Here is a 27,509-nt window from a genome sequence, read left to right as displayed (position 1 = left end):
ACCAGTTGAGCCCCATCTTGGCCGGCGGAGCCGCGGCCCGAGCGCGCTGCGAGAGCGGGGCCGGCGCAGCCCAGGGGCCCCCGCCCGCCCGCCGCGGCCTCCCGGGACTCCCGGGACTCCCGGGCCCGCGCCCCGCCCCGCCCCGCGGCGGAGGTCTGCCCGGGGGGCGAGCCCGCGGGCCGGTTGCGAGCAGGATGCGCCTGGCGCTGGTCTCCAGGTAGAGCGCGGACACAGCGGACGGGGGGACGGGGCCGCCTGGGCCTCGCCCGGTCGGCGCGGGGCCCCTCGCGCGGGGCGGGCCGGGCCGCGGGGCTGCTGTGCGGCCCGCAGGAAGCCGCGGGGCGCTCGGAGCGGCGGCGGAGAGGAGGAGGAGGAGGCCCGGCCGCGGGAAGAGGGCTGCGGACGGGGAGGAAGAGGAGGAGCGCCGCCGCCCCCCGCCTGCCGCAGGAAGCCGCGAGAGGATGTGCGGTAGCGCCGGAGGCCCGTCCGGCTCGCCGTGACAGCCCGCCCCGGCGCCGCGCTCGCCTCGCCCCGGCCGCCGAACCCCTCCGCGCGGAGGAAACATGTCCAAGATGCCGGCCAAGAAGAAAAGCTGCTTCCAGATCACCAGCGTGACCACGGCGCAGGTGGCCAGCAGCATCACCGAGGACACCGAGAGCCTGGACGACCCGGACGAGTCGCGCACCGAGGACGTGTCCTCTGAAATCTTTGATGTTTCTCGAGCCACCGACTACGGCCCCGAGGACGTCTGTGAGCGGAGCTCCTCGGAAGAGACTCTCAACAACGTGGGCGAGGCTGAAACTCCCAGCAGCGTCTCTCCCAACCTGCTGTTGGATGGGCAGCTGGCTGTGGCTGCTTCTGGAGTGGCTGCAGCCACCAACGGGGGGGCTGTGCCCAAGAGCTCCGCTGTGCCCCTGCCGGCTGCTGCCCCTGGCGCTGCCTTGGGCGGAGGCAGCAGTGCCTCCACAGGGCCTTCTGCCCCTGGGGCCGTGTCTCAGCCCCCTGGGGCCATGTCTCAGACAGCGGCTGCCGCGTGCAGCTCCCGCTTCAGGGTAATCAAGCTGGACCACGGTACTGGGGAGCCCTACAGGCGAGGCCGATGGACGTGTATGGAGTACTATGACCGGGACTCCGATGGTGGTGGTGTCCTGGGCAGGACTGGAGATTGCATAAGGCACAGCAGCACCTTTGAGCAGGCTGCTCAAGAGAGGGACAGTGGCCTTGGTGCCACAGGGGGTTCTGTTGTGGTCTCAGCTGTGCCAGCATCAGCCCATGGCCCCGATTCTATAGCTGACAGTTCCCTGGCCGCTGTGTCACAACTGCTTCAGACAGAGAAAATGAACCAGCCCTCCCTACAGCAACCTAGTTTTGTCATTGGGCAACAACAGCAGCCGCAGCAGCCCGTAGGTGGGGCCGTCCCTCAGAGTGCTGCTCAGCCTGTGTTTTCTGGGGCTTCGGGAACAAGTCAGCAGATGATGGTGCCGCAGCAGCCGCAGGTAAATCCGCAGGGTATTGCTCAGGCTGGACCCAATGGGAAAGGCATGGCACCCCCAACTGTGACAGCAGGGCAGCCGAGCATTCCTGGGGCCCAGCAGCAGGTGCAGCAGGCAAGCATACCAGTGACTCAGCCTCAACAATTTGCTTATTCTCAGTCCCAGATTCCACCGGTGCATCTACTGCCGACACAGCCTCCTGGGCAGGCCGAATACATGCAGCACATGACAATTATGCAGTCTCAAGGAGCTGTTCAGCAGGCTACGACAGGTTCTGCTCCAAGTACTGTGGCCTCCAGCCTTCCTGTGGGGCAGGTGACGGGCCAAAACCCCTTGCCTGTGGGAGCCCCGGCCATGGGGGTGTCAGCACAGCCCGGCGAAGCGGTTGGACAGGGCTCGGGGCTGCTGCAGAGTGGCCAGACACAGGGTAGTCAGCCTGCCGTCCCGCAGCCAGGAGGTGTGGTGCAGCCAGGCCTTGGACAGCCAGGGGTTGTGCAACAGAAATCTGTGACTCAACATCCAGTGGGGGGAAGCAGTCAAGTGTCTGGAATGCCTGGTGCTCCCCACGCTGTGGTCCCTGGAGTTCAGAGCGTGCCTGCGGTTGTGCCCGGTACAAGTGTGCCTACTGTGTCCACCACTGCTTCTGTCACGATGCCAAACGTCCCTGTGACACTGGGGCAGTCCCAGCTGACGACCCACCCCTCTGCCAGCAGGAGCTCCGGCGCGGTCCAGCCCCAGCACGTGGGACACCCGATGATGCAGAGCACGCCCAGCGCACCCGCCAGTCTGCCTCAGGCAAACCTTGGACAGTTTCAGAGCCAGGCCCAGTCCTTAGCAGGCCAGATTGATGATACTAGAAGAAAATCGGAACCCCTACCTCAGCCACCACTTTCTCTTATAGCTGAAAATAAACCTCTTGTGAAGCCTCCCATTGCAGACACTCTAGCAAATCCTCTTCAGTTACCTGCAAGTACTCCTATGAACAGTCTTGCTAGCTCTGTGTTTGGCATATCCATTCCTGTTGATGGTGATGAAGACAGGTATGAATTATTTTGAAATGCCATAAAAAATAACTGGGCTTCTAGGGAGGGAAACAACTTTCAAGTTATTGCCCAGTGCTGTTTGTAAATTTGTATTTTCAGAAAGTCATGCTGAAGTTTTAAGAGCACAAACCATAGCAAAGTATTTAAGCAAGTAGTGAACTATACTTGTTCTTAGGGTGTGAGTGCAATTACTTTCTTAACAAAATGGGGCAGAAAGTAGCCTGAAAGCTGCTTAATGCACAAATAATGTGACCTCTTCAGAACTGAAGACTGAAAGCTGTCTTTCTGCAGCCAGTGGCTCAGGGTGTGAGGAGAACTGTTCTCTCCTAAACACATCATAAAACACTCCAGTGACAGCTGGGTTAAAGTGGGTTTATCAAAGCCACAGTATTGCAGTGTTGTTAGATCTGTGCTATTTAAGGGCCATCAGGTGAGGCATCTCAGGAAACAGGGCTTTTAACACACATTCTTGATTTTTGTCCTGCTGTGGAGTTGGCTCTTTGTAGCATGAGTAAAGCAAGTACTTGTGCTGGGACATGAATTTGTGTGCAGATCTCACACAGGGAAAGCTCTCCAGAGAATGGCCCTTTGTATTGAGCCGACACCACTTGGGCGAAGATGTGGACGTGGTGGGAAGTGCAGCCTTACAGTGGGTTTTCTTTATTGGAAAGTAATTTGGAACTGGGTTGTACCAGAGGTGTGTGGTGTGAGCAGAGTCATCAGAAGGTCTGAGAGGGATGGGCTGTGTGGCTGCTGTTCCAGAGATGTGTCACTGCTCTGAAGGGTCATGGCCGAAACTGCTTAATTGGCTGCTCTGAGGGGCAGCAGTGTTTGAGCACTGAATGAATGTCATTAACATTTACTGTTGGGATTGCTGCAGTTTGGAGGAAGGGAATATGTGTGGGTTTGTATTTTTAAAGGTGGGAGTTAGGCCCTTATGAGCAGGTCTTGTGGTGAATGCCTGTGAGCCTTTCCTCATCTGGGGACAGCCCCAGACTCCAGGGTAGCTCAGTCGGTGTTCCTCGGAGCACAGGGTAGTAAAGCAGCTGTGTCTGTGGGGTTGGGGTGCAGTGGCTGCAGAGGGCACCTCAGAGTGAGTGTTTGGAGAGTTTGGGCTGCAGATTTAATGCAGGCCTGTGCTCCCTGGAGCTGTGGCTGCTGCTGTGTCCAGGAGTCACTGCTGATGCCTTTCTGCAATGAAAAGCCACGGTTTGGAGGGCTCTGCTTGTTCTGATTAAAGCAGTAAAGGACTGACAAGAAAAAGTGAAACAGTTAAAATTTCCTCACAGTTTGTCTACCTTAAGAGGATTGCTGACCCGGCTGACAGACTGCCTTGTGCAAATAAGGTTAGATTTCATGCTGGTGGGTTCCTTTCATAGCTCAGTGTTTCATCAGAAGTGATTTGTCTGGTGCTTAATCATCTTCTTGATTAAGGAGTCAGAAAGAAAGGAATGCATTTTGCATTTGTTTTGCATAGATTCTAATACTTCATATGACTTGTAGTAGTGAACATGATTATCTGTGACAAGTGAATGACTTTTATATAACAATAGGGGAAAACTTGTCCTGCTTAGACTGGGGGCTGCTAACTTTGTGTTGCACTCCAGTGAGGCAGTTCTTGGTACTCTTACCCAGAACAGTGATTTTTAAAGCTATTTTCCTGGAATGGTCTTTGAACTTGCCATCTTGCAGCAGTTCCTCACATGCTGATCGTTTCTAAAGAAACTCTTTCGGACACTTTGCCATGAGAACCAGGAGTAGGAGATGGAAACGGGCTCTGGAGGCAGCTCACTCCTTCGACAGGCTGTGGCGTTCAGCAGAGCAATGAGCTTGTGCTTATCAGAGGAGGAGTGTGCACGTCTCATTTGTCACCTGCTGCCCTGGGTGATAAAGCTGCCGTGTGGTGGCTGCTCAGGCAGGCAGGAGCACAGCTCTGGTGAGAGTCTGGCCCAGCTGGGAATGGTTTCCTCAGCAGCAATCCACCTTAAACAGGCCCAGACCTCATACAACGCTGGACAGAGCCAGTAGATCCAAGTGTGTTCATTGCTCCCTCAATCAGTAGCCTGACTTCTGCTGGTTTCAGAGAGAGAAAGGTGAGAATAAAAGCCTAGGAGCTTATTAAGACTGTTTTACTGCTTGGTTTTTACGTGCTCTACTCTCTGAGGAGGCTGTGCTGTAAAACTGTTGCCTGCTTGTCTGCTCTTCTTGCTCCTGCTTTTTTCCTCTTTGCAGCTACTGAAATGGTGCCACTGCTCCCATGGGCTGTGCCCAGCTACTGTGTCTACTGCAATCAGTGGTGAAATAGTTAATGAAGTCCTTCAAGTGTCATTAGTAGGCTGGGGGTTGCCACTGATAAAGCCAGTAGGGCCCAGAGGGAGCTGATCCATCGTGAGTCATGGTTGGTGCAGCAGGGCCAGGAAGTAACACTGGGCTTAGTTCAGAGAGTTGCTTGGTGCTTACAAAAAGCTGTGGAAAGCATTTTCTTTTCTCTTACTATTAATGTGTAACATCCCCAGGAAGGGGGCTCAGTGTGTAGGCAGGTTTCTACATTTCTTCTGACACCTTCAATTATGTTTAAATATTTGTATGTACTTGAAATTTGACAAACCTGTATAGATCATTCTCTGCTGTCATCTTCTGAAACAGTGACTCATCAAGGAATAGCATGGTGTCCTGAAGTTATCTAGAAAGTCATTCACCATTCTGAATATGAAGAAGTGTTACAAAGGTAACATAGGATGGAAATTCTTTGAAAGCAGCTAGTCAGGAATACAGTAAGCATGAGACAGGGCTGATGTAAAAAGCTGGTCTGTTCACATATTTCTGAAAAAGGTCTTTTGTATTATTCCTGTCTTATGGGCTGTTGTTTTAAATCCAACTGCCTAGGGTAGTTAGTGGTGGAGGTGTAAGGTTGTGTAGCCAGATAGAACTGTGTGTTTAGAGATGTGGAAGTGACTTTCTTCCAAGCCATTGCCTGAAGACTTTTCATTTCCTATTTACACTTTGACAGCAGTTTAGACAAAACTGTTTTCTTGCACTGACCTGATGAATAACCAAGAACCACTTAATCAAGAAATCCTATCTGGAAGGGAAGAGAGGGTGGGTAGGTGATCCAGAAGATTAAAAAAAAAAGAGAAAAAATCCTGTGACATGTCACACCTTCCTTGAAAAGCAAAGCTGATTTTTCAGTTGGTGTGTCCAAATTGCAAAGCTCTTAAAAAGAGACAGTTATGAAGTATCTACAGCATAACATAATTTTATTTTCTTTTTCTCTAAATGTGAATGCAAGTTTATAAACTGCAGCACTGTTCAAGGACAGGGGAATTAATACTGTTATTGAGGGAGATGTGGGTATTGCAGCCCACTTTGAACAGGAGCCAGAAAAACACTGCAAAAACACGAGTGGAACTGGATCTCAAAATTGCCCTGACTCTTCATTTACTGGACTGGAGCAGCTGGACTAATTATTTTGGAGGGGGGGCAGTTGGAGCACCTGCGAGGATTTTGAGATCAGTGTGTGTCAGGTTCTCTACTGATCTTTATGCCCATGTATACACAAATTTGTAGTTGACAAGCAGAATATTTCAGCTGGCTTAATAACTTTATTTTGGCTCTTGGGGGAAAAAGAATATGTTGCCTCAGTTAAAAGAATGTTACTGAGAGAGCTTGTTCAAACCTCCTACATGTTTGGCAGACTTTTGGGGCAAATTATTACTAGGGCTGTTGGAAAAGGAGCAGAGTATAGATCATTTTCCAGAGATAACTGACTGGCTTGAGCTGTTCCGGCTGTATTCCAGGAACGCTGATGAATGGCTGCAATTGTGAACTGTCAACTGCAGCAGCTGAGCTGTGCAGAGCCCAGTTGTGCAGGGCTGTCTCCCAGCTCAGCTAAATCACCTTTTTGTGTGGAGCTCTGACTGCTGGTGGAGCTGCAGCCTCCGGACCATATTCATCATAGAAGGACAAAACTGGGCAGGGGATTGCTAAGGCATTGGCCTAGGTGCATATTTTATTGTGCTCCTAAAGAAAAAAGAAAGTATTCTGCAAAAACATACCAGTACACAATAATTAAATTGCATTAGTATTGACAGGTATCCTGCTTGGTAGAGGTGTGAGCTCCCCTCCAGCTGCAGGCCCGTCCTCAGCTCCCCTCCAGCTGCAGGCTCATCCTCAGCTCCCCTCCAGCTGCAGGCCCATCCTCAGCTCCCCTCCAGCTGCAGGCCCATCCTCAGCTCCCCTCCAGCTGCAGGCCCATCCTCAGCTCCCCTCCAGCTGCAGGCCCATCCTCAGCTCCCCTCCAGCTGCAGGCCCATCCTCAGCTCCCCTCCAGCTGCAGACTCATCCTCAGCTCCCCTCCAGCTGCAGGCCCATCCTCAGCTCCCGTCCAGCTGCAGGCCCATCCTCAGCTCCCCTCCAGCTGCAGACTCATCCTCAGCTCCCCTCCAGCTGCAGACTCATCCTCAGCTCCCCTCCAGCTGCAGACTCATCCTCAGCTCCCCTCCAGCTGCAGACTCATCCTCAGCTCCCCTCCAGCTGCAGGCCCATCCTCAGCTCCCCTCCAGCTGCAGACTCATCCTCAGCTCCCCTCCAGCTGCAGACTCATCCTCAGCTCCCCTCCAGCTGCAGGCCCATCCTCAGCTCCCCTCCAGCTGCAGGCCCGTCCTCAGCTCCCCTCCAGCTGCAGGCCCATCCTCAGCTCTCCTCTGGAGCCTGTGTTGGCAGGTGTGTGTAGGAGCAGGTGAGAGTGAAAACAGGACAGACACTCTGCTCCAGAGCCAGGAGTGCCTTGGTTTGACAGCCAGGGCTACGGCTCAGTTTGGAAACTGGGACTTGGCAGTTGATGGCAGCAAATTATGGTTAATGCAAACAGACTTCAGTTAGCTGAGTTCACTTCTTGCTGTGCTTTCTGTAACAAAAATTACCAAAAGTAACTGCAGCACCACACCAGTCTCTGGGTGATGGAAAGCCTGTCCTGCTGTGCAGTCAGTTTTGGAGTGGTACAAGATATTTAAACAGAACTGTGGTTGCTCATTTGGCAGTGCTGTTGCCCAGTTTAAACATTCAAATGCCTTTGTTAAGGAGGAGTCTGTATGATCTTAGAATTCACGAGACACAAGTGTTTAAGATGAGCGAGTTATTGAAAGGAGGAAATGGGGAGACTGCTCAGTTTGTTTTAAAGACTGTGATGACCAGCCCTGGCACGAGTGGTTCCCTGTACCTCAGAGTCCTCCCGAGTGTTCTGCTCAGCTGCTGCTTTTTTCCCGCTTCTCTATAGAAAAGTGCAGATACTTCGTAGCTGGTTTCTGAATGCTGAATACGTATGGCAGACATAACAGCATATGTTTGATGGGATCTATTTTAAACTTGTTAAAAGCTGAATTTTCAAGTATTCGGGTGTTTTGAGCAGGCAGGACTCAACTGCTCTTGAACTTTGAAGGGCTGAAAGTTCTCTGAGGCTGCATTTTTACTGAAAGTGCTGACAGCCTTTATGACTTCAGGTGACACTCTAGTAAAGAGGAGCTGTTCCCTGTTACTGTACTGGGTATTTGGGTACCAGTCTCTTGCATGTTGAGGCTATGTATTAATTGTTTGGTTTTAAAGCTGGGGATAAGCAGTTTCTGTTGCTCAGGAAAAGTGGAAGCCTTGTTTGTGCTGTTTGTCAGCAGAGACTCTGTAAGAAACTTGTGTGAGACTCCTGCTAAAGTACAGCTGGGCTGGTTCTGGTCAGTAAATCTAGATTGTCAGGCACAGGTGTCTGCTTTTGTTCCTATATTTGACAAAGTGTAAAGAGAGAAGTATTTATAGTAACTGCTAAAGCCACTGTCTTGTGAGAAGGTTCTCCAGACATAAGAGGTCACTTGAAGTGCAGTGTAAGGTTGTATCTTCATTCCTCTTCTTGAAAATCCTTCCACATTTAAACCTCACGCTTCATAAATACAAATGTGTATTGAGTGCCAATAAATCTTTGCCCTGTGGCATAATCCATTTTCACTCAGGCAGGGCAGGTGAGTTGCTTGGCCACGTGAAGGACAGTTGGATGCTTGTCTAAATTCTTCTTGTCATGCAAAACACGGTTATTCCTAGAGGTTTTCTGTGCATGTCTGTTCTCTGCTGGAAGCTGGGAGGGATGCATTTATTGTGGTGGTTTGCTGGAGTGTTTTTGTTGGTGTAGAGAGAAGGTGAAAATACCAATTAGTGCTGTGGAGAGGTGTATCACCTGTGTGTCACACTGACAGCTGGTGGGTTTGCCTGATCCTCGTTAAAGGCTACAAACTGAACAGGGCTCTGGTCCAGCCCTACAGGTGTGGTCTCAGCAGAGGGGAGGGATCCCCTCCCTTGACCTGCTGGACTTTGCCTTGTGCAGCCCAGGACGCCACTCACCCCTCTGCACTGGGGACAGTCCTGACCCGTCTGTGTCTGGGAGGGGGTGAACTGTGTGTGGAGCAGCAGTGGAGAAGTGTAGGTTGGATAAGAAAGGAGAGACTGGTTTTGGTGAAGCATCTGAAGCTTTCGTGGCCATCTCAAGCAAGTTTAACTTGTTTGGTTTATTGGAAGATGGGTCAGAAAAGAGTGTTAAAAACCCCTGCTCGCCTCTTTGTTACTTCAGCTGTTTCTGTAGGGCTGTAGGTGAGAACTCCTGGGAATGTCCCCTATGTAGAACCCTCAGTGGGTGCAAGGCCCAGAAATACCTTGACCAATGCTACAAATGCCTTTTTAAAAATACTGTTTCTGTAAGGCAAGCAGTGAGTGCCCACTGACCGTGCAAGCTGGCCTGAAACCTGAGTGGTCAGACCTTGCAGATCATGTGGGAAGGAAGACAGATTTATAGTATACTCTGTAATAAACCATGCCATACATGGCCTAGGCTCTGATGTCTTTTTTTAAGCTAAGTATGTAATTTCAAACATTTGCTCATAGATGCATTCTTGACCATTGTCACATGAGTAGGGCAGGGGGGGATTTGTCTTGAGTCTGCTTGGATCTGTTTTATCCACTCCATTTTTCCCCCACAGATACTGAAATATTTTGTTGTCAAAAAACAGGAGCCACTGGTATTTATAGATAACTGAAATAGCTGAAAGTGCTGTACCTGCAACTTAGTGGGGAAAAAAAATCTCATTTTAGGTCTGTTTTATTTTAGGGTGAGTACTCAAGCCATCTCATTTCGAGAGGAGCATTGCAGGTTTGACACCTTTGCAAGACTTTTGTTTTTTAAATTCTGTGTAGGTTCTTCTCTGTGAGATTGCAGCCAGCTGCTCATTCCATGTTTTGTACTTGTGAGTGGTTATTGCTGTCAGAGCATCTGGCTTCCCTCTTATCCTATTGAATTGCATCCTTTGTATTTCAGACCATTGCCCCAGGCAGGCAAGATCTTCCTGAACTCTGTTCCTGCTGTCCAGAGTGCTTGCAGGCCATCTGCAGGTACAGAGCTGGCCTGTGCTGTGCCCCAGTCATGGACTGAAGTGTCCCATAACACAGAGGAGACCCGGGGAGGGCTCTGGTGATCCCTCCACTGAACCCTTGGAGAGCCACATGCACAGAGGAGTTACCAGTGGTGGATCCCCTCTGTCCGAGCCATGCTCTTACCTTCAGAAATGTCAGGCAAGGTGGCACTGAGAGCTCTAGTCAGTTTATAACATCATTGCATCTTCTGTGGTTTAGTATATGAGGCCTGTCAGTTGTTCTCAGAAGGAATTTCTGGTTGATGTGAGCTTTTGAAAGGCCATCCATGTGTGTTTTTAATAATAAGTAGGTATTTTTGCTTTGATTTTCCTCAGAGGTATTGAGCATAGATTGTCCAACCTGTTGTTTTCATGTTCTTCAAGGACAGGTGCTTAGGCCTTTTGGATCTTCTGGATCATTCCTGTTCTCAAACCTGATGAAAATAAGTCAGTGATGTTGAGAGAGAACTGTCTCAGGTGGTCCAGTATGATTTTTTACATTTTGCCACCTTGGGTGGGGGGAGGAAATCAAAGTGGTATTTTCCATGTGCTGCTCCTCCTGTTGTCCTCAGTTACTGAGGTTGGTCAGTAGGTTGAAGATGGGCACTTGTTCTTGAACAACCATGTTACTATTGCTCATAATTGTCTGAAGTAATGCAAAAGCAATTCCAACAGCAGGGGATACAAATGAGAATCTAGCAAGGAAAACCTCTCCATACTTTTCAGATGCTTGCTTAAGAATAGTACAGAAAGAGAGAGCATACAGGGTATCAGTGTAAAAATAGACCATATGGAATACATGCTGTATGGCTATAAACCCCTTCTTGTGCCCAGCAATAGCAGCAGGGGTTTATGTGCTGCAAGTAAACTTGTCTTGGGAGTTAGATGGCTTTCTATTTACAGTCCCTTTCTGAGGAAGAGACTTTACACACTTCTGACAGCTGCATTAGAAACAAGAGCCTGGGCCTGGTCCGTTCCTTCAGCAAAGGAATGTTCTCTTGATCTGCAGATGCCACTTGCTTCTCATGTGTGGAGTCCTTCTATCACATAAATGTCCTTCAGCTATTGTGTTGCTCTTCTGTAGTTGTATTCAGTTGTCACTCTGTTGTGCAGTGCTTCTTGGGAAAATGGGAGTGGTGCCACCGCAAGAGCACGGCACTTCCCAGCTTGGATCAAGCAGCTTCTGTAACATGGTTTATGTGAAGTTCCAGGCTCACATGCATTTTTTTTTAAGAGTGCAGTGGTAAAGGTGGGAAAAGGAGTGACAGACTCTTATAACTCAGACACTTCCTGATCATTGCTGCTGCACAAATACCATTATCCTTGCAAGGTTTTTAATGTACACCTGCCATGAGAATCAAGTTACTTCTGATCGTGTTTTGTTACAGTGCTGCTTCAGTGATTTTTTTTATTTTGTTCTGTGATTTTAACTACACAGTAGTTGTACATAAATTGAAATAATTAAGTAACTTGAAGACAGTTGTATTCTTGCCATAAACTTAGGGAAGGAATGGGTACCTGTGCTGCCCATTTGATATAAATTTCTGGTTTAAAAACTGGCTCTAACAGGAATTTGAGCTCGTACTTGCTTTTCTGAAGATTTTTCAGCAAGGCTGTTGCATTCCTCTCTAAGGCTGGCATAGCTGTGCCCTGTGAGCATCAACAGTTTGAGGAAAGGAATTCCTAAGCTTGAGGGTAACGCTCTGCTGCAGCCACTGGTGGCAGAGCTGTGACTGCTTCATCCAGTGCCTTGTTTGTGACTGGTGTTAAGGTGAGACTTGGGAGCACGAAGGTTTTCGGGTAACACTCTGGGGGTAGTTGCCATTGTGGGGTGGGTGTGGCTGAGCCCCGAGCGCTGGGCTGCCCCAGGGCCTTGGGGACAGAGGTGCCACAGTGTCTGTGTCCAGTGCCCAGCAGGGCCGCAGTGTCTGTGTCCAGTGTCCGTGCCCAGCAGGATTGCTGGGGTTGCAGTGTCCGTGTCCAGTGTCTGTGTCCAGCAGGATTCCCGGGGCTGCAGTGTCCGTGTCCAGTGTCCATGCCCAGCAGGATTCCCGGGGCTGCAGTGTCCGTGTCCAGTGTCCGTGCCCAGCAGGATTCCCGGGGCTGCAGTGTCCGTGTCCAGTGTCCGTGCCCAGCAGGATTCCCGGGGCTGCAGTGTCCGTGTCCAGTGTCCGTGCCCAGCAGGATTCCCGGGGCTGCAGTGTCCGTGTCCAGTGTCCGTGCCCAGCAGGATTCCCGGGGCTGCAGTGTCCGTGTCCAGTGTCCGTGCCCAGCAGGATTCCCGGGGCTGCAGTGTCCGTGTCCAGTGTCTGTGTCCAGCAGGGATGCAGTGTCCGTGTCCAGTGTCCGTGCCCAGCAGGATTCCCGGGGCTGCAGTGTCCGTGTCCAGTGTCCGTGCCCAGCAGGATTCCCGGGGCTGCAGTGTCCGTGTCCAGTGTCCATGCCCAGCAGGATTCCCGGGGCTGCAGTGTCCGTGTCCAGTGTCCGTGCCCAGCAGGATTCCCGGGGCTGCAGTGTCCAGTGTCCGTGCCCAGCAGGATTCCCGAGGCTGCAGTGTCCGTGTCCAGTGTCCGTGCCCAGCAGGATTCCCGGGGCTGCAGTGTCCGTGTCCAGTGTCCGTGCCCAGCAGGATTCCCGGGGCTGCAGTGTCCAGTGTCCGTGCCCAGCAGGATTCCTGGGGCTGCAGTGTCCGTGTCCAGTGTCCGTGCCCAGCAGGATTCCTGGGGCTGCAGTGTCCGTGTCCAGTGTCCATGCCCAGCAGGATTGCTGGGGCTGCAGTGTCCGTGTCCAGTGTCCATGCCCAGCAGGATTCCCGGGGCTGCAGTGTCCGTGTCCAGTGTCCGTGCCCAGCAGGATTCCCGGGGCTGCAGTGTCCGTGTCCAGTGTCCGTGCCCAGCAGGATTCCCGGGGCTGCAGTGTCCGTGTCCAGTGTCCATGCCCAGCAGGATTCCCGGGGCTGCAGTGTCCAGTGTCCATGCCCAGCAGGATTCCCGGGGCTGCAGTGTCCGTGTCCAGTGTCCATGCCCAGCAGGATTCCCAGGGCTGCAGTGTCCGTGTCCAGTGTCCGTGCCCAGCAGGATTCCCGGGGCTGCAGTGTCCGTGCCCAGCAGGATTCCCGGGGCTGCAGTGTCCGTGCCCAGCAGGATTCCCGGGGCTGCAGTGTCCGTGTCCAGTGTCCGTGCCCAGCAGGATTCCCGGGGCTGCAGTGTCCGTGTCCAGTGTCCGTGCCCAGCAGGATTCCTGGGGCTGCAGTGTCCGTGTCCAGTGTCCATGCCCAGCAGGATTCCCGGGGCTGCAGTGTCCATGTCCAGTGTCCATGCCCAGCAGGATTGCTGGGCCTGCAGTGTCCGTGTCCAGTGTCTGTGCCCAGCAGGATTCCCGGGGCTGTGCTCTGGCTCCTGTGAGAGCTCCCCGGTGGGTGCTTGGCCAAGGCCTCCCTCATCCTCAGGCAGGGGAAGTGGGGAGTGACTGAGAGCTGACTGCAGAGTCAGTCGGAGTTTACATCCCACTTTTCATTTCTAAGCCGATCTGGTTGTCAGTTGTGACTTGGTCTGTCCTGGCTTGAGTGTGGCATATTGAGCTCTGACTTCAGTCCCCTTGCAGGACTGGTCTGTTCTGGGTATAAAGCTGGTGGGAACACTGGGAACTGTGTGCAGAGGCAGTCTGGGACAGCCCAGAAGTGTGAAGGGTTTCTTTTGGGTTTGGGTGTGTTTGGTGTTAGGGTGGTGCACTGCTTACCTGTACAGGATTGCCAGCAGGACAGCAGCACTTCGTTAATGGATTACAGTCATTGAAGTAGCCTGGAAATCCATAGGGCTGGAGAATTACTGTTTTGTTTTGGATCCGCGTGTCCTTAGTGCAAACCCACAGAAACAGCAGGGCCTTTCAGGCGTTAGTTTAACCTGTCTGGACAGATAATTCACTTTGTAAAGCAGGCTGAATTAGGAGAGTAGGTATTTTTATTATGCACCCATTTCAATGTGTCTGTCTGATTCTTGGATCTCATAGGAATCCGTCAGCTGCATTCTACCAAGCCTTCCATTTCAACAAGTTACACGAGTCAAAGGCCTCCTGGGATAGGTATGGATGCTTGAGTATGGAATGCACACATGCTGAGGAATGCATGAACTGCTTTGCTCTATGCAAGTTCCTCATCATTTTTGTTTGCACAGAACTGGTGCTTGTGTTCAGAACTTCATGTTGGTCTCCTGCAGCTTGAAGTGGTGAAAGCAGCTACGGAAGTGAAGTATTTGTTCTGAAACATGCAACTAAATAACATGACGTGACCTTTTTTCTTCCTCCTCCCATTATGGATGTATCATACATGATGTGTAAGCTCAGAGTTTACTGCTGGTCACACGCTGGCTGACCATCACCAAAATACTTACAGCTGCTTTTCCCAAGAAAGGAAACATTTTGGCATTGAGTATAAGAAAACAAGGTGAGAAGATACTACATTTAAACACAATTTTGTCAAAACTAAGATATTTCTGTCTAAAAACCAGGAAAGGAAGCTTTCTGGCTTACTTCCATTCTGCTGAAGTACAGCTGGATGGGGGACACAGGTGAACCTGCAAGGATGAAGTAGATTTCCCAAGTTAGCATTGAGCTCATGGTGAGAAACTGCAGTGAAGTGCAACAGAGTCTTACCTGGCATGGATGGGACTTGCAGAGGTGCTTTGCTAACTCATCAGTAGCTGCAAACTGTTTCTTTACTGCACTTTAATGATTTCAAAGGTTTTTGTCGGCATTAAGTTGAAGTCCTGGTGATTATGTGACTTCATGTGATGCTCTGGCTTGTCACGAACTTCTGCTTAACAAGCTGCGTAGAATGTAACTTTTGTTTGGCTGTTGAAGTATGGATAGCTATTTCATCACTGTCGTGGCTGTATTTGACTGGAGAGGCTTCTCAACTTGCACAGCTTAACTGAATCCCTTAATAGTTTGCTTGGCAGCAGTTTGTATACTACACAATGCTGAAGGTTGTCAGTAATGGTAACATGTCCTCTTTTTTAAATTGTTTTATGTTTCTGGGTTGCTGCCATTAAGCTCAGTTTCAAAGCATGTCTTCCTTTTCCAGCAGAAACTTGGACAAATTTATGTTTTTACTTTAAGCTCTGGATGATGCCACTTCCCTGTATTTATGGGACAGAGTTGGTATTTCAGTTTCAAAGACTTTGTTATTTCACTGAAACAAACTTCAGGGCTTAGAACACACATTTGGTTTGTGGACCAAAAGCTCATTTTGTGGTCTAGCTTTCAGCTTTTTCCCTATTTTCATATCTCAAAATAAGTCTTAAGATGAGGAAGCTGATTCAAAGAATCCTAAAATCAAATAATAAATAAGATTGAGGCTTCACAAACGTGAGGTTTATGTATGATGCCTGAAGCAAGTGCTGGAAGCATGGGATATAGAAAAACATCAAATGCAGGCAGGAGAATGTGAATGGCTGCCTTTAAAACAGCCTTGTGTCTTTGCTGGGGAACGTTTTGTGGTAAAAATAAGTGTTTGTGAGAACATAGAATCAAATTCATCAGGACTTATGCAAGTTTTAAACTTATAATCCATTCAAATTCCAACATCCTTGACAAGGTTTAGCAGGTTTTGCATTTATACTGCAGTGACTGGATTTTGAGGTCACGTTGGGCAGCTTTGCTCCACTGGAGGACTGAAACTGAGAAGTTCTCAACTATCAACTTTCTGTCAAAGCTCATGGAGGGAGTGCTGATGGCCCTGGTGGGCAGTGCAGGGGGCTGTGGGGCCATGAGGGGCAGTGCAGGGGGCTGTGGGGCCATGAGGGGCAGTGCAGGGGGCTGTGGGGCCATGAGGGGCAGTGCAGGGGGCTGTGGGGCCATGAGGGGCAGTGCAGGGGGCTGTGGGGCCATGAGGGGCAGTGCAGGGGGCTGTGGGGCCATGAGGGGCAGTGCAGGGGGCTGGTTGTAGGGCCATGAGGGGCAGTGCAGGGGGCTGGTTGTGGGGCCATGGTGGGCAGTGCCGGGGGCTGTGGGGCCCTGGTGGGCAGTGCAGGGGGCTGTGGGGCCCTGGTGGGCAGTGCAGGGGGCTGTGGGGCCCTGGTGGGCAGTGCAGGGGGCTGTGGGGCCCTGGTGGGCAGTGCAGGGGGCTGTGGGGCCCTGGTGGGCAGTGCAGGGGGCTGTGGGGCCCTGGTGGGCAGTGCAGGGGGCTGTGGGGCCCTGGTGGGCAGTGCAGGGGGCTGTGGGGCCCTGGTGGGCAGTGCAGGGGGCTGGTTGTAGGGCCCTGGTGGGCAGTGCAGGGGACTGTGGGGCCATGAGGGGCAGTGCAGGGGGCTGGTTGTGGGGCCATGAGGGGCAGTGCAGGGGGCTGGCTGTGGGGCCCTGGTGGGCAGTGCAGGGGGCTGGTTGTGGGGCCATGAGGGGCAGTGCAGGGGGCTGGTTGTGGGGCCATGAGGGGCAGTGCAGGGGGCTGTGGGGCCCCGGTGGGCAGTGCAGGGGGCTGTGGGGCCCCGGTGGGCAGTGCAGGGGGCTGTGGGGCCCCGGTGGGCAGTGCAGGGGGCTGTGGGGCACTGGTGGGCAGTGCAGGGGGCTGTGGGGCACTGGTGGGCAGTGCAGGGGGCTGGTTGTGGGGCCCTGGTGGGCAGTGCAGGGGGCTGTGGGGCCATGAGGGGCAGTGCAGGGGGCTGTGGGGCCATGAGGGGCAGTGCAGGGGGCTGTGGGGCCATGAGGGCCAGTGCAGGGGGCTGGTTGTGGGGCCATGAGGGGCAGTGCAGGGGGCTGGTTGTGGGGCCATGAGGGGCAGTGCAGGGGGCTGGTTGTGGGGCCCTGGTGGGCAGTGCAGGGGGCTGTGGGGCCCTGGTGGGCAGTGCAGGGGGCTGGTTGTAGGGCCCTGGTGGGCAGTGCAGGGGGCTGGTTGTAGGGCCCTGGTGGGCAGTGCAGGGGGCTGGTTGTAGGGCCCTGGTGGGCAGTGCAGGGTGCTGTGGGGCCATGAGGGGCAGTGCAGGGGGCTGGTTGTGGGGCCATGAGGGGCAGTGCAGGGGGCTGTGGGGCCCTGGTGGGCAGTGCAGGGGGCTGGTTGTGGGGCCATGAGGGGCAGTGCAGGGGGCTGGTTGTGGGGCCCCGGTGGGCAGTGCTGGGGGCTGGTTGTGGGGCCATGAGGGCCAGTGCAGGGGGCTGGTTGTGGGGCCATGAGGGCCAGTGCAGGGGGCTGGTTGTGGGGCCATGAGGGCCAGTGCAGGGGGCTGGTTGTGGGGCCATGAGGGCCAGTGCAGGGGGCTGGTTGTGGGGCCATGAGGGCCAGTGCAGGGGGCTGGTTGTGGGGCCATGAGGGGCAGTGCAGGGGGCTGGTTGTGGGGCCATGAGGGGCAGTGCAGGGGGCTGGTTGTGGGGCCCTCGCAGGCCCAGGGGGGCTCAGGGTGGCCCTGCAGAGGCTGAGCTTGGCACGGGCAGGCCAGCCTGGGCATGGTGGGGGCTGTGGTCGCTCTGGTGGGTGGGGGACAGTAACGTGGGTTGGGGCTGGTTTGGGGAAGAGTCTCTGCTGTGAACACAATAAGCTTGTGCAGTTTGCACATAAAGCCCGTGTGCAGCACAAAGTGAGGGGCTGGCACACTGCACACTGCAGGGCACCAGCACTGCTCTGGGATTGCATTTTGCACCTCCTGCAGAAGCAGTTTGTGAACCTCAAGGGCTTGAGTTGGGATGTAAACTGAAAGTCCTCCTGTGTAATTCCAGTGTTTTCTTGTAACAAATAATCCTTATTTTCCTGTGAGCAGCCATCTCTGGGGACCAGCAGAAGTCAGCAGAGCCACCCCGTGTTGCTGCCAGAGATTGCTGAATTGCTCCAGTGAATGGAGACCTGTTTGTGTTTCACCAACACACCATGTCAGGAGGAGTGCTGGTGCCACTCAAACTGGTGCTAGGGACATACTGGTTGTTCCTGACACATCAGCAGGCATGTTTCCCTGCACGGTGCTCATACAGGTCTTGCTGAGGGCTCAAGTCTCGTGGGCTGATCTTTTCAAGTGATGTGGTTTAGGAAGGGGAATCATGGCTGCTTGGCATCTTCACATGAGTCTGGAGTAGTCTTTGCACAGTAATAGTGCCATAGCAGTTTCAGGTGGGTCTGCCTAAAACAGGCATTTTTGGTCAACTTGAATTTAAAACATTAGGATTTATGTTTGTGTGAAGCATTAAACCTTCACAGTAGAAGTTACTCATAAAATGTGTGTGGGGACTCCTGAGGTGGTGAATTCACTGCCTCAGACTCTGTCAAAGCCCTGTGAGAACGTGCAAAAGAAAAATAATGAAAATCTACAATGCTCACACAGACTCTTTCCAGGCTGGGTATGTGATTGCACTGGGGTGCTGGCATTGTAGAATCTCTTAATGGGATGGCAGCTAATTAAACGTGCCTTAACTGTTTCAAGAATAGATTTCTCTCAACCAGTGGTAAGACATGAAGAGTGGCTGGTTCAGTGTCTGCAGCAGCTCATAAATGAGTAAACAAAGAGGGGAAAGAAAAAATGAGCACTCGGCTTTAGTTTGTAGCTCTCTTGCAAGTAAAACGACTGGGAACTTTCTGAGGTACCTTATCATTGCTTATGGAAAGGTTGTTTGGGAATTTGATTTAAAGCAGAAACAGTGAAAGGGAGGAGAGCTGGGAGCAGTTCCTTGGCCTGGGGGTGTCTGTCAGATCCTGCTGTGAACACCTTTGCCACTGTGACCTGAACCAAAGCACACCTGGTGCCTTGAGGAGCAGTTGTCTTCCAGAGGCATCGGTGTCCCCTCTGTGCTCTGCTCTGCAGGGTCAGCTGCGAGATGGGACAGGTCTTCTGTATCTAAAAAGCAAGAAAGCTCCTGCATTGTGAGCCCTGTGGGAGTGACTTGGTGCTAAGAAATTCCTTGGGACAGCAGTATGCAGATAATCATTAATACAGCTGAGTACAGAACACGGTTTTTGTTATTGACTGAAAAGCTTCAGAATTAGTTTACATCATCCAGTCTGTAGGATTTCAGTCTCTTTTAAATGTGAAATGCTGTTACCTAGTCTGGTGCCTGACGGAGCCAAAGTAGGGCTCTGAATAACTCTGGTTCTTAATGCATCCAGTGCTGGCGTAAAATACACACGTTACTGAGGTCTGTGGAGTGTCTAAAAATGAACCACTGTGCTTTCTTTAAGCATACAGAATGAAATGAGCTGCAAATGCCCTTGAAGTTTGATTCTTAGTGTTTTTACTCAGATTTTGAAGTAAATTTTGGAGTTCAGAACGCATGTCTCAGCAGGATGGTAGTTGTATCTGAGATATTATTAATGGTGAAAGCAGCAAGCTGAGCACACAGTGCTTGCTGGATTCACCATTGAAGTGGATCTTGGTGCCCATGAAGGTGAGGTGATGCTGAAGGTTAAATTTTATTGTGGCCATTAACAAGTTAACTTTAAAACATTAACCTTTTTTAAATGAGGAGCAGAAAAGGCCTTGCTGCTGTGCAAGTGCTGGTCAGCAATAACAAAAACACCTCTATATTATCTCCACTACTTTCAGTGGAAGTCCAAAGCACAGCCCCATACCACCTGCTGTGGAATTAACTGTACCCCAGCCCAAACCAGGACATTTTCTGCTGGTTTTTCCGTACTTTTTGTCATGCTCAGGTTCAACACTCTCCAGTACAGCTTTGTAACCACCACCACTCCTTGCCATTGTTGGATACAATGCACAGGTGTCATTCCTGCAGTCTATGGACCACCCTTGCAAAAATGTCCATAAACTGCCACAAATGTCTTTTGGGAATTTCAGTCTGTGATTTTGGGCTCTGTCGTTGTGGTCTCCCGGGATAGGAGAGGTGCTGTGGGGCACCGGAGCCAGCTCAGGCTGGTCCTGCAGCCTCCCCTCACCGTGGTCTTCACCACAGGGAATCTCACACCCTGCCCTGTCTCCAGCATGGCATCCCACCCAGGGCACAGTCCTCCTTGATCTCCTGCGATGTGAGTCCCTCCTGTGGGGCCCTTCCACAGGGTCAGTCCTTTGGGAGCAGCCCGGTTCAGTGCGGGTTCTGTGGGGTCTCAGGTCCTACCAGCAAACCTGCTCCAGCCTGGAATCCTCTCTCCAGGGCCCAAAGGTCCTGTCAGGAGCCTGTTCCGACATGGTCTTCCCATGGGGTCTCGGCCTCCTTTGGGCACCCACCTGCTCTAGCAGTGGGGGGCTCCTCCATGGGCTCCTCTCTGCTCCCCTGTGTTCTCATCACAGGTGACAGTCCCTTCCACTGGAGCTCACTGGCTCTCCAGCGTGCCCGGTGTGGCAGTGCTGCCCTGGGCACCTGCCAGTGCAGCCATGTGGCTGTGCCTGTTATCAAGTGTTCCAGGCACGGCAGGAGGGGATAAGAGCAATGTGGCAGCAGCAAGAGCAGGAAGTCTAATACAGACTCAGGCAGGAGAGCCCGTGGTGGTCAGGGCAGCTGCCAGGCAGGAGCTGCACAGCAGGAACAGCTGTCCATTCCATCTAGCACATGCCAGTCAAATCTGTGCTTGTCCTGAACCCTTCCAGCCCCACACTGGGTGCCAGAAAGTGCTGTTGTTTAACCCCAGCATCTGAGCCTCACACAGCTGCTCACTCAACCTGCCCCCTGAACAGGAAAAGTGAGAGAACTTATGGGTTAAGGTAAAGACAGTTTAACAGGTAAAGCAAAAGCCACTAATATTTTTTTAAACCGTCAGAATGACAGTTTCTCAGACTAAATAGGGTTTCAGCTCCCTGGTGTGTAAGTTAGAAAAGTACTGAGTTACCATCCATCTTTGGGAGTGACAAACTGTACTTGGGGGTCTTCGGTGTTTTTGCTGACTGTAAATCTTGTCTTGTAACTGGTGGGCTTCAGCATGAGCTTGGTTTACCAATATAATGTCTTTCTGGGCAGAGCCCTCATAGACGTGATCTTAACTCAGAGGCCCAAGTCAAGCTGAGCTGCTCCCTGGAGTTACAGCGTGTCTGTTCGGTTCCTGCTTGGCCCCAGAAGCTCAGTATGGGCTGGGGGTTTTGCAGTTACAAAAAAACTATTGCATGCCTAATGTACCTTTCATCTGCTCTGTGTTACTTGATGTGGATGATTTTCAGCTTTGACAATAATTATCAGACTTCTGTAGCTCCCGGAGCAATCAGTAATGGGTTTTTTATAAGAGCTCAATGGGGTCTTTCCACTTCTAACTGCAGGGTTTGCAAATCAAAGCATTGGCTCTGTGGTAAGTGGGGCACTCACAGAACGTGTCAGACTTTCTCCAGTCACTCATCCAAAAAGTCTTATTTAAGAAATACTTTGGGTTTTAGCTTGCCTTTCCATAAGGACTAGGTGGGATCTATAAATTCCATTTTGAAGCTGTGGGATAAAGTATTTTTATGCAGATGGTGATTTGATATTAAGAGCCCAGGATTTGAGAAAAGTACAAAATCTTAAGATTTGGCAGCATGTTTGGAGTGTCCTGTGAGAGCAGCTGGCTCTGGACAGCTCTGCTCCTCAGCATCTCCCAGGAGCTGAGTGAGTGGGGAACACTGTAAGATGAATAAAGGACAGAATCGGGCAGGAAATGTGCTACCCTAAAATCTAATTCTCATCTGCTTTTAGGAAGCGACCTGGAGTACCTCAGGTGGTTTTATCCTGATGGTGAACTGGGCACTGCTCTGTCAGATGGAGCTTCTCCCGGGTGGGTGGCCAGGCATCTGTGCCTGCTGGAGGCAGGGTGAGAGCAGGGCCAGGGCTGGGCTCTGGACTCAGAGCTCCAATCCCAGTGCACGTTCTCCAGGGCTGAGGGCAGCAGGAGCACTGACATGAATAATGGTGGTGTGTGAGCTGCTTGGGGCTCTCAGTGCTGTTAGTGTCACGGTGAGTGTGCAGTGTGGGTGGAAGAGCAATGGGTTCCCAGGGAGGGACAGTTCTGACACCCACCCAGCAGGCAGAGGGCACTGGGAGCACAGGCACAGCCCAGCAAAGGTGCTCTGCAGGGTGCCACACAGGGTGGGTGTTCTGGCGGGCTGAGGGAAGGCTGCCTGTCCTCACGGAACTGCTCAAGTGCCTTAACTTGGAGCGTGCAGTGGACGTCATTTTTTAAATAATCACACTGCAAAATATTTGAAATGGACAAAGAACAAAGTCCCAGACTCAAGTTTAACTGGACAGGCATTGACAAAGCTGTGTGATAGTGCTGTGAAGGTGGAGAAGCAGATCCCACACGAGGTGTTCGCTTTAATTTTCTTCCTCTTGTGCTCCCCTCTTCAGAGCTGCTCTGCCTGACCTGGAGAGTGGTGCCCATCAGGGCTGTTGGGGTTTTGTGGCTCGAGGACATGGACACTTCAGACAGTGCCACATGAGTCTAAAGTGCGTTAATTTAAAATGGCACGAGTTATAAATACTTGCTATTTTGAGGAGGTTTGTCACAGATAGGGCTTGAAAGAGGCTTAGAAGACAGTAAGAGACTGGGAAAATTTTCTTGTGTAATGAGTGTTCAGCACTTTTGGTGTGAGTTACAAGCTTAGTTCAGCATAGAAACAGAGGCTGTTACTCCCCCAGTGTGCAAAGCTGATCCCCTCTGCTTGTATGTGCTTGGTGCTGGTACTGACAATTCTGTGGGACATGTTCAAATGAACTTCCCTGACCAGGGTTGTTCTTCAGGACTGAGCCTGTTCTAAGTCTGTGACAGTGTGCTCCATGGTGTTGGCCATTTTCATTGTAAAAAGCTTTGAGTGATTTTTTTAATGAACAGTGGGTTTGGTGAGTCTTGTGTAATTCCAGAGAGGTGGGTTTCCCAGCAGGACTGCAGCCCTTGATTTTCCCCACGTTAACTCTTTCAGATGTGGCTGTGTGCTGCTGATAGCCACGGCCCTGGCTGGGACCCTTATCAGCAGCTCTCACTGTCAGGGCTGTCAGTGCAGGAACAGACTCTGTCAGGGCAGAGCTAGAGGAGAAATGAGACCCCTGGGACCGTGGATGGGAGGGGGACATGGAGGGTGAGCAGCCCTGCCCGCCCTGGAGGGAGCCAGAGCTCCTCTCCAGACAGAGATCTGAGTGCGTGGGAGGGCAGGGACACCTCAACTCCAGGCTGCAGATGAGGGACTGGCTCCTGGATGGGTGACATGGATACAGACCCCAGACCTTGAGGCCTGGGTTGCTGCCACCTGGGATTCAGTGATGCAGTTCAGGATCCTGTTTGGCACAGTGGATGCACATCCTCACAGTGTGAGATGTGCTGTCGGGTGTTCTGCACTGGTGTGTCTCTGGGACAGGCCTGGCCCTCACTGCCCTGTGTGTGTGTCAGCTATTAGACAGGATCCAGGGAGAATTCCCTGGAAGTGAGGAAGTGCTTGCAGGATCAGGGGTCCAGCCATGTCTCACTCTTCTGCTGCCACGGGCTGCACAGGAGCTTCTTACCTGGAAGGTGGACTTTAGTGAAACCAGAGAACAAACATTATAACAGGTTTCTTTCTTCATGGCTTTACAGAAAGTTTGTCAGGAATAACCCCAGAGGTAAAGATGCTATGGAAATCTGTGAATCTCCATTTTCCCCCATGAGGAAAGCTGGAAATAAAGCCAGGAATCAAAGCAGTTGATTCAGTGTTTACTCTGATGCATTTTTGTGGTTATAGTGTCATGAGCACAGTCTGAGGAGGTACAGCCTGAAGGAGCTGCAGCTGTGCTGGGGAGCTGAGGGGTGACCATGGGACAGCCCTGTGATTGTGCACCCAATTCTTGACTGAGCTTCAGCCTCCCAGGAGCAGCACCTTCCAGGAGTCCTGTGGGGGTGTGGTTTTACCTGAGTGATACAGTAAATCTCACAGTTTTCTCCTTGTATTTACAGTGCGTCTGGTGCGAGTGTTGTTGCCATTGACAACAAAATAGAACAGGCAATGGTAAGTAAATAGAAGTTGTTGCTTCTGATAGGATTAATGTGGTTCATCACTGAGCCTGAGTTTCCAGCTGTATTTTGTTTCTGTGTGCTGTGACATCCCTTCAGGTGAGTCAGACTGAGACCATCATTTGAAAACAGGATTTTCTGTATCTATATCCATGAGTGATCACAAACCATGATTGTCTTTACTGTTGTCCCAGAAATGTTGTTCAGTGAATTTTCTTACAAATTGATCTGAGGAAGCTGATTAAACTTAAAGGGGTGCTGAGAATAAACAGTGCCTTTCAGTCTGTTACTTTAGCCAGGTTCATCACTAGTTTTTCTGAAGGGAAAGGTGTGCCATCATTAACGTACTGCCCAGCTTCCCTTACAGCTGTTGGATTTTTGCCACTGCTGATGTAAAAGCTTTCTTATGTCTTGGTTCTCATACACCTCAGTGTGTGGGCCTGTGTACTACAGACCCTGACACCCAGGTCACAGCGTCAGAGCTGGTGCTTTCTTTCTGAGGAGCTGGGATGTGATTCTGGTCCTTGTGTTCCATATAACTGAGGTGACTGGAGTGCTGGAGACAAAGCTTTCCATGTCAGGGCCACTTCAAGGGAACAAAAGGGAACAAAAGGGCTGGGTTGTTTGTGCTTGAAGGCTGATGTATTGATATATTTTTAGCGATGAGTGCTTTGGTTTTGCAGGCTCACTGCAGTGAAAGCAGTGACTCCTGGGGCTGGGGTGACGGAAGCTGTTCTTGCCCTTGGTGTAACTGTCCTATTGTTCTCTGCAGGATCTGGTGAAAAGCCATTTGATGTATGCAGTGAGAGAAGAAGTGGAAGTCCTGAAGGAACAAATAAAAGAATTGGTAGAAAGAAACTCTTTACTTGAACGCGAGAACGCGCTGTTGAAGTCGCTGTCCAACACGGAGCAGCTGTCGCAGCTCTCCAGCCAGCAGGGCCCCCCCGGCAGCGGCAGCGGCAGCGGCAGCGCCGCCCCCGCGCAGCCCCCGCAGCCCAACGTGTCCTCGGCGTGAGCGCTCTGTGTTTGGCCTTTGCAGTATTAGACAATCACCCTCCGGGCGGTGCCCCCGCGGGGCGGCCCCTGGGCCGGACCCCCTGCCCGGGCTGCGGGAGGGAGGGAGGGAGGAGGGAAGGAGGGAGGGCTGTCAGAGCTCTGCCGGCTCTCCGAGGTCCCGTCACCCCGCGTTGCTTTCAGCCTTGCTGTCTGGTAAGGAGCAACAATTCCTCTTCAGAGCCACTGTTCTTTTCATATAAGTAACATTTGCCTACGTTAGTTTCATTTATTTGTTTTATTTATTACAGGGCTGCTATTTTCATAACGTACATGAACAATGTCACAGAACTTTTTAATTTTTTTTAATAAATGTCTGTATGGGTAAATGATAGATGGGATTGCGTTAATAGATGCAATGTCTAGGCAATAATTGAACAAAGAACCCTGGCATATTTCTAACACTAATGGCAATTGACCTTTGGTATTTATTTACGGTAGTAGAGATCCAGCTTGAATGTAAATTTTGTATAGAGTGTAAGTATGAAGACCATAGTGCATCTGTACAGGTAGTCACCAGTCCTTGTGATATAATAAATAAGTGATGGGCTATTTTGATGAAGAAAACTTTGCTCATTTCTGTTTCTACTTTCTAATAGAGAGAAAAGGCCACGATTCCTCTGCTTTTTGACATTTCGTTTTTGGTTTGTTTTTTGGGTGGGAATAAAAAGCTGTGAAATTGTTCAACCTACTTTGTAACCAAAGAAGCAAAGCTGTGTAATTTAGGTTTTGGGGTTTTTTAATTTTTATTTTATAATGCACATTCTCTATGTATTTTTATTTAGTGTTTTCTCATTCACGACTTTCTTTGCTGTCTCGCATGATCTGCATGACCTGTAACCTTTGAACCACTTTCGTACCTCATGTTTTTATCCAGCACTCTTAGTGTAATATGTACTAGTCTGTGAACAATGTCAATAAAGAGAAAGAACAGCTGGTGTTGGTGGAGGTGAGCTAGTGTGCTAGGCACTAGTTGTTAAAACAAATAAATGAAGTGAGCCATCTTTTGTTCATTTAAAATGGTGTTTTGAATTTCGTATGCAGAATACGTTTTGTTACGTTGCAGATTTTAATGTATTTAATAAATGCAACATGCAGATTAAGTGCAGTGTATACTGAGTATTTAAATTAAAATGTACATTTCATAAATACAGTTTCAGGAAAGACCATTTGTGTAAACTAACGCAGAGTGTCAATCTGATGTACAAATACATATATATTTTAACACATTTTCTGAAATTAAACTGCAGTTTTGTTGAAGTTTTTGGCTGTAGATGTTGTTGCAGTGTAACTAAATTCAGTAGCACTTTTTCCTGAAGAAAGTGGAGAAAGGCAATGTCAGAGAGGCAGTAACAGACCAGTGCCAGGGTTACCACTGCTGCTTTTGCAACAGGCTGGTGCCTTCTCGGGGAAGCATCGTCTGCTGCTGTCAGTGGCTCTCTGGGTTTGGGTTTGCACTGATAGCTGTGAATGAACAGCTGGGGCTGCTGTGTCACTGCTGGCACTGTTTGCTTCGGTACCCGAGCCTTGTGTCTGTCTAACTCTGCTCAGGTTTATGTCTAAGGGAAACCAGAAGCATCACTGGAAGCTGCAAGTTTTGGTGCCTTCAGATCTCAAAGAAGTGTCTGTGTCCTGACACCCGAGAGGCGTCTCCCCTTCCCGGTGAGGATCAGCTGAGCAGAGCTCCGACAAGCCGTGTGCGTATTGAAACATTCCTGCTGAGGTAACACCCAAGTGGTGTCCCCGGCAGGTGTGAGTGGGTGCTCTGTGCCTGCTGTGGGCGCTGCGGGGAGTCCCCAGTGCAGCGAGGGCCGTGCACACAGAGACAAACCAAACTGCTGCGGCGGCCCCGGCTGTTCCTTGGGCGCAGTCGGGGGAGCTGTGGCTGTGCAGGGAGGATGGTGCTGTGAAAGAGGAGACGATCTGGGGACTCCTGGGGACAGGACTCCCTCAGGTAAGGAGCTGATTGAAACTTTTATGGGGGGAACACTGTGCCTGCCCATTTTTGAGTGAAACGGAACGTTTGAACCATGCCTGAGGTGGTTTGAGCTGTGCTGGGAGCAGAGAGAGGGCACTGACTGAGCTGTGGGAGCAGAGAGAGGGGAACTGAGTGAGCTGTGCTGGGAGCGGAGGGCACCGAGTGAGCTGCGCTGGGAGCAGAGAGAGGGCACTGACTGAGCTGTGGGAGCAGAGAGAGGGGAACTGAGTGGGCTGTGCTGGGAGCGGAGGGCACTGACTGAGCTGTGGGAGCAGAGAGAGAGGAGAACTGAGTGAGCTGTGCTGGGAGCAGAGAGAGGGCACTGACTGAGCTGTGGGAGCAGAGAGAGGGGAACTGAGTGGGCTGTGCTGGGAGCGGAGGGCACCGAGTGAGCTGTGCTGGGAGCAGAGAGAGGGTCACTGAGTGAGCTGTGCTGGGAGCAGAGAGAGGGTCCCTGACTGAGCTGTGCTGGGAGCAGAGAGAGGGTCACTGACTGAGCTGTGCTGGGAGCAGAGAGAGGGTCCCTGACTGAGCTGTGCTGGGACAGAGGGCACTGAGTGAGCTGTGCTGGGAGCAGAGAGAGGGCACTGAGTGAGCTGTGCTGGGAGCAGAGAGAGGGGAACTGAGTGAGCT

The 27,509-nt window shown here is 51.3% G+C and overlaps 1 protein-coding gene across 1 annotated transcript; it reads left to right on the top strand.

Moving 5' to 3' along the window:
• Window positions 1-26,158, top strand: TSC22D2 (TSC22 domain family member 2). The gene is made up of 3 exons (XM_071566608.1): window positions 1-2,533; window positions 23,789-23,840; window positions 24,618-26,158. The coding sequence occupies exons 1-3, from the start codon at window positions 564-566 to the stop codon at window positions 24,858-24,860; spliced, it is 2,265 nt and encodes a 754-aa protein (XP_071422709.1). The 5' UTR covers window positions 1-563; the 3' UTR covers window positions 24,861-26,158.
• Window positions 26,159-27,509: the final 1,351 nt, after the last annotated feature.

The sequence above is a fragment of the Pithys albifrons genome, chromosome 11, assembly GCF_047495875.1.
Source record: "Pithys albifrons albifrons isolate INPA30051 chromosome 11, PitAlb_v1, whole genome shotgun sequence".
Classification (NCBI taxonomy): Eukaryota; Metazoa; Chordata; class Aves; order Passeriformes; family Thamnophilidae; genus Pithys; species Pithys albifrons.
The sequence above is the reverse complement of the archived record's forward strand: the minus strand, read 5'-3'. Positions and strand labels throughout refer to the sequence as shown.

Coding starts and splice junctions, on each gene's coding strand:
- TSC22D2 (XM_071566608.1), top strand. CDS start 564: ATGTCCAAGATGCCGGCCAAGAAGAAAAGCTGCTTCCAGATCACCAGC. Junction 2,534..23,788: donor GTTGATGGTGATGAAGACAG/GTATGAATTATT, acceptor TTGTATTTACAG/TGCGTCTGGTGCGAGTGTTG. Junction 23,841..24,617: donor ACAAAATAGAACAGGCAATG/GTAAGTAAATAG, acceptor TGTTCTCTGCAG/GATCTGGTGAAAAGCCATTT.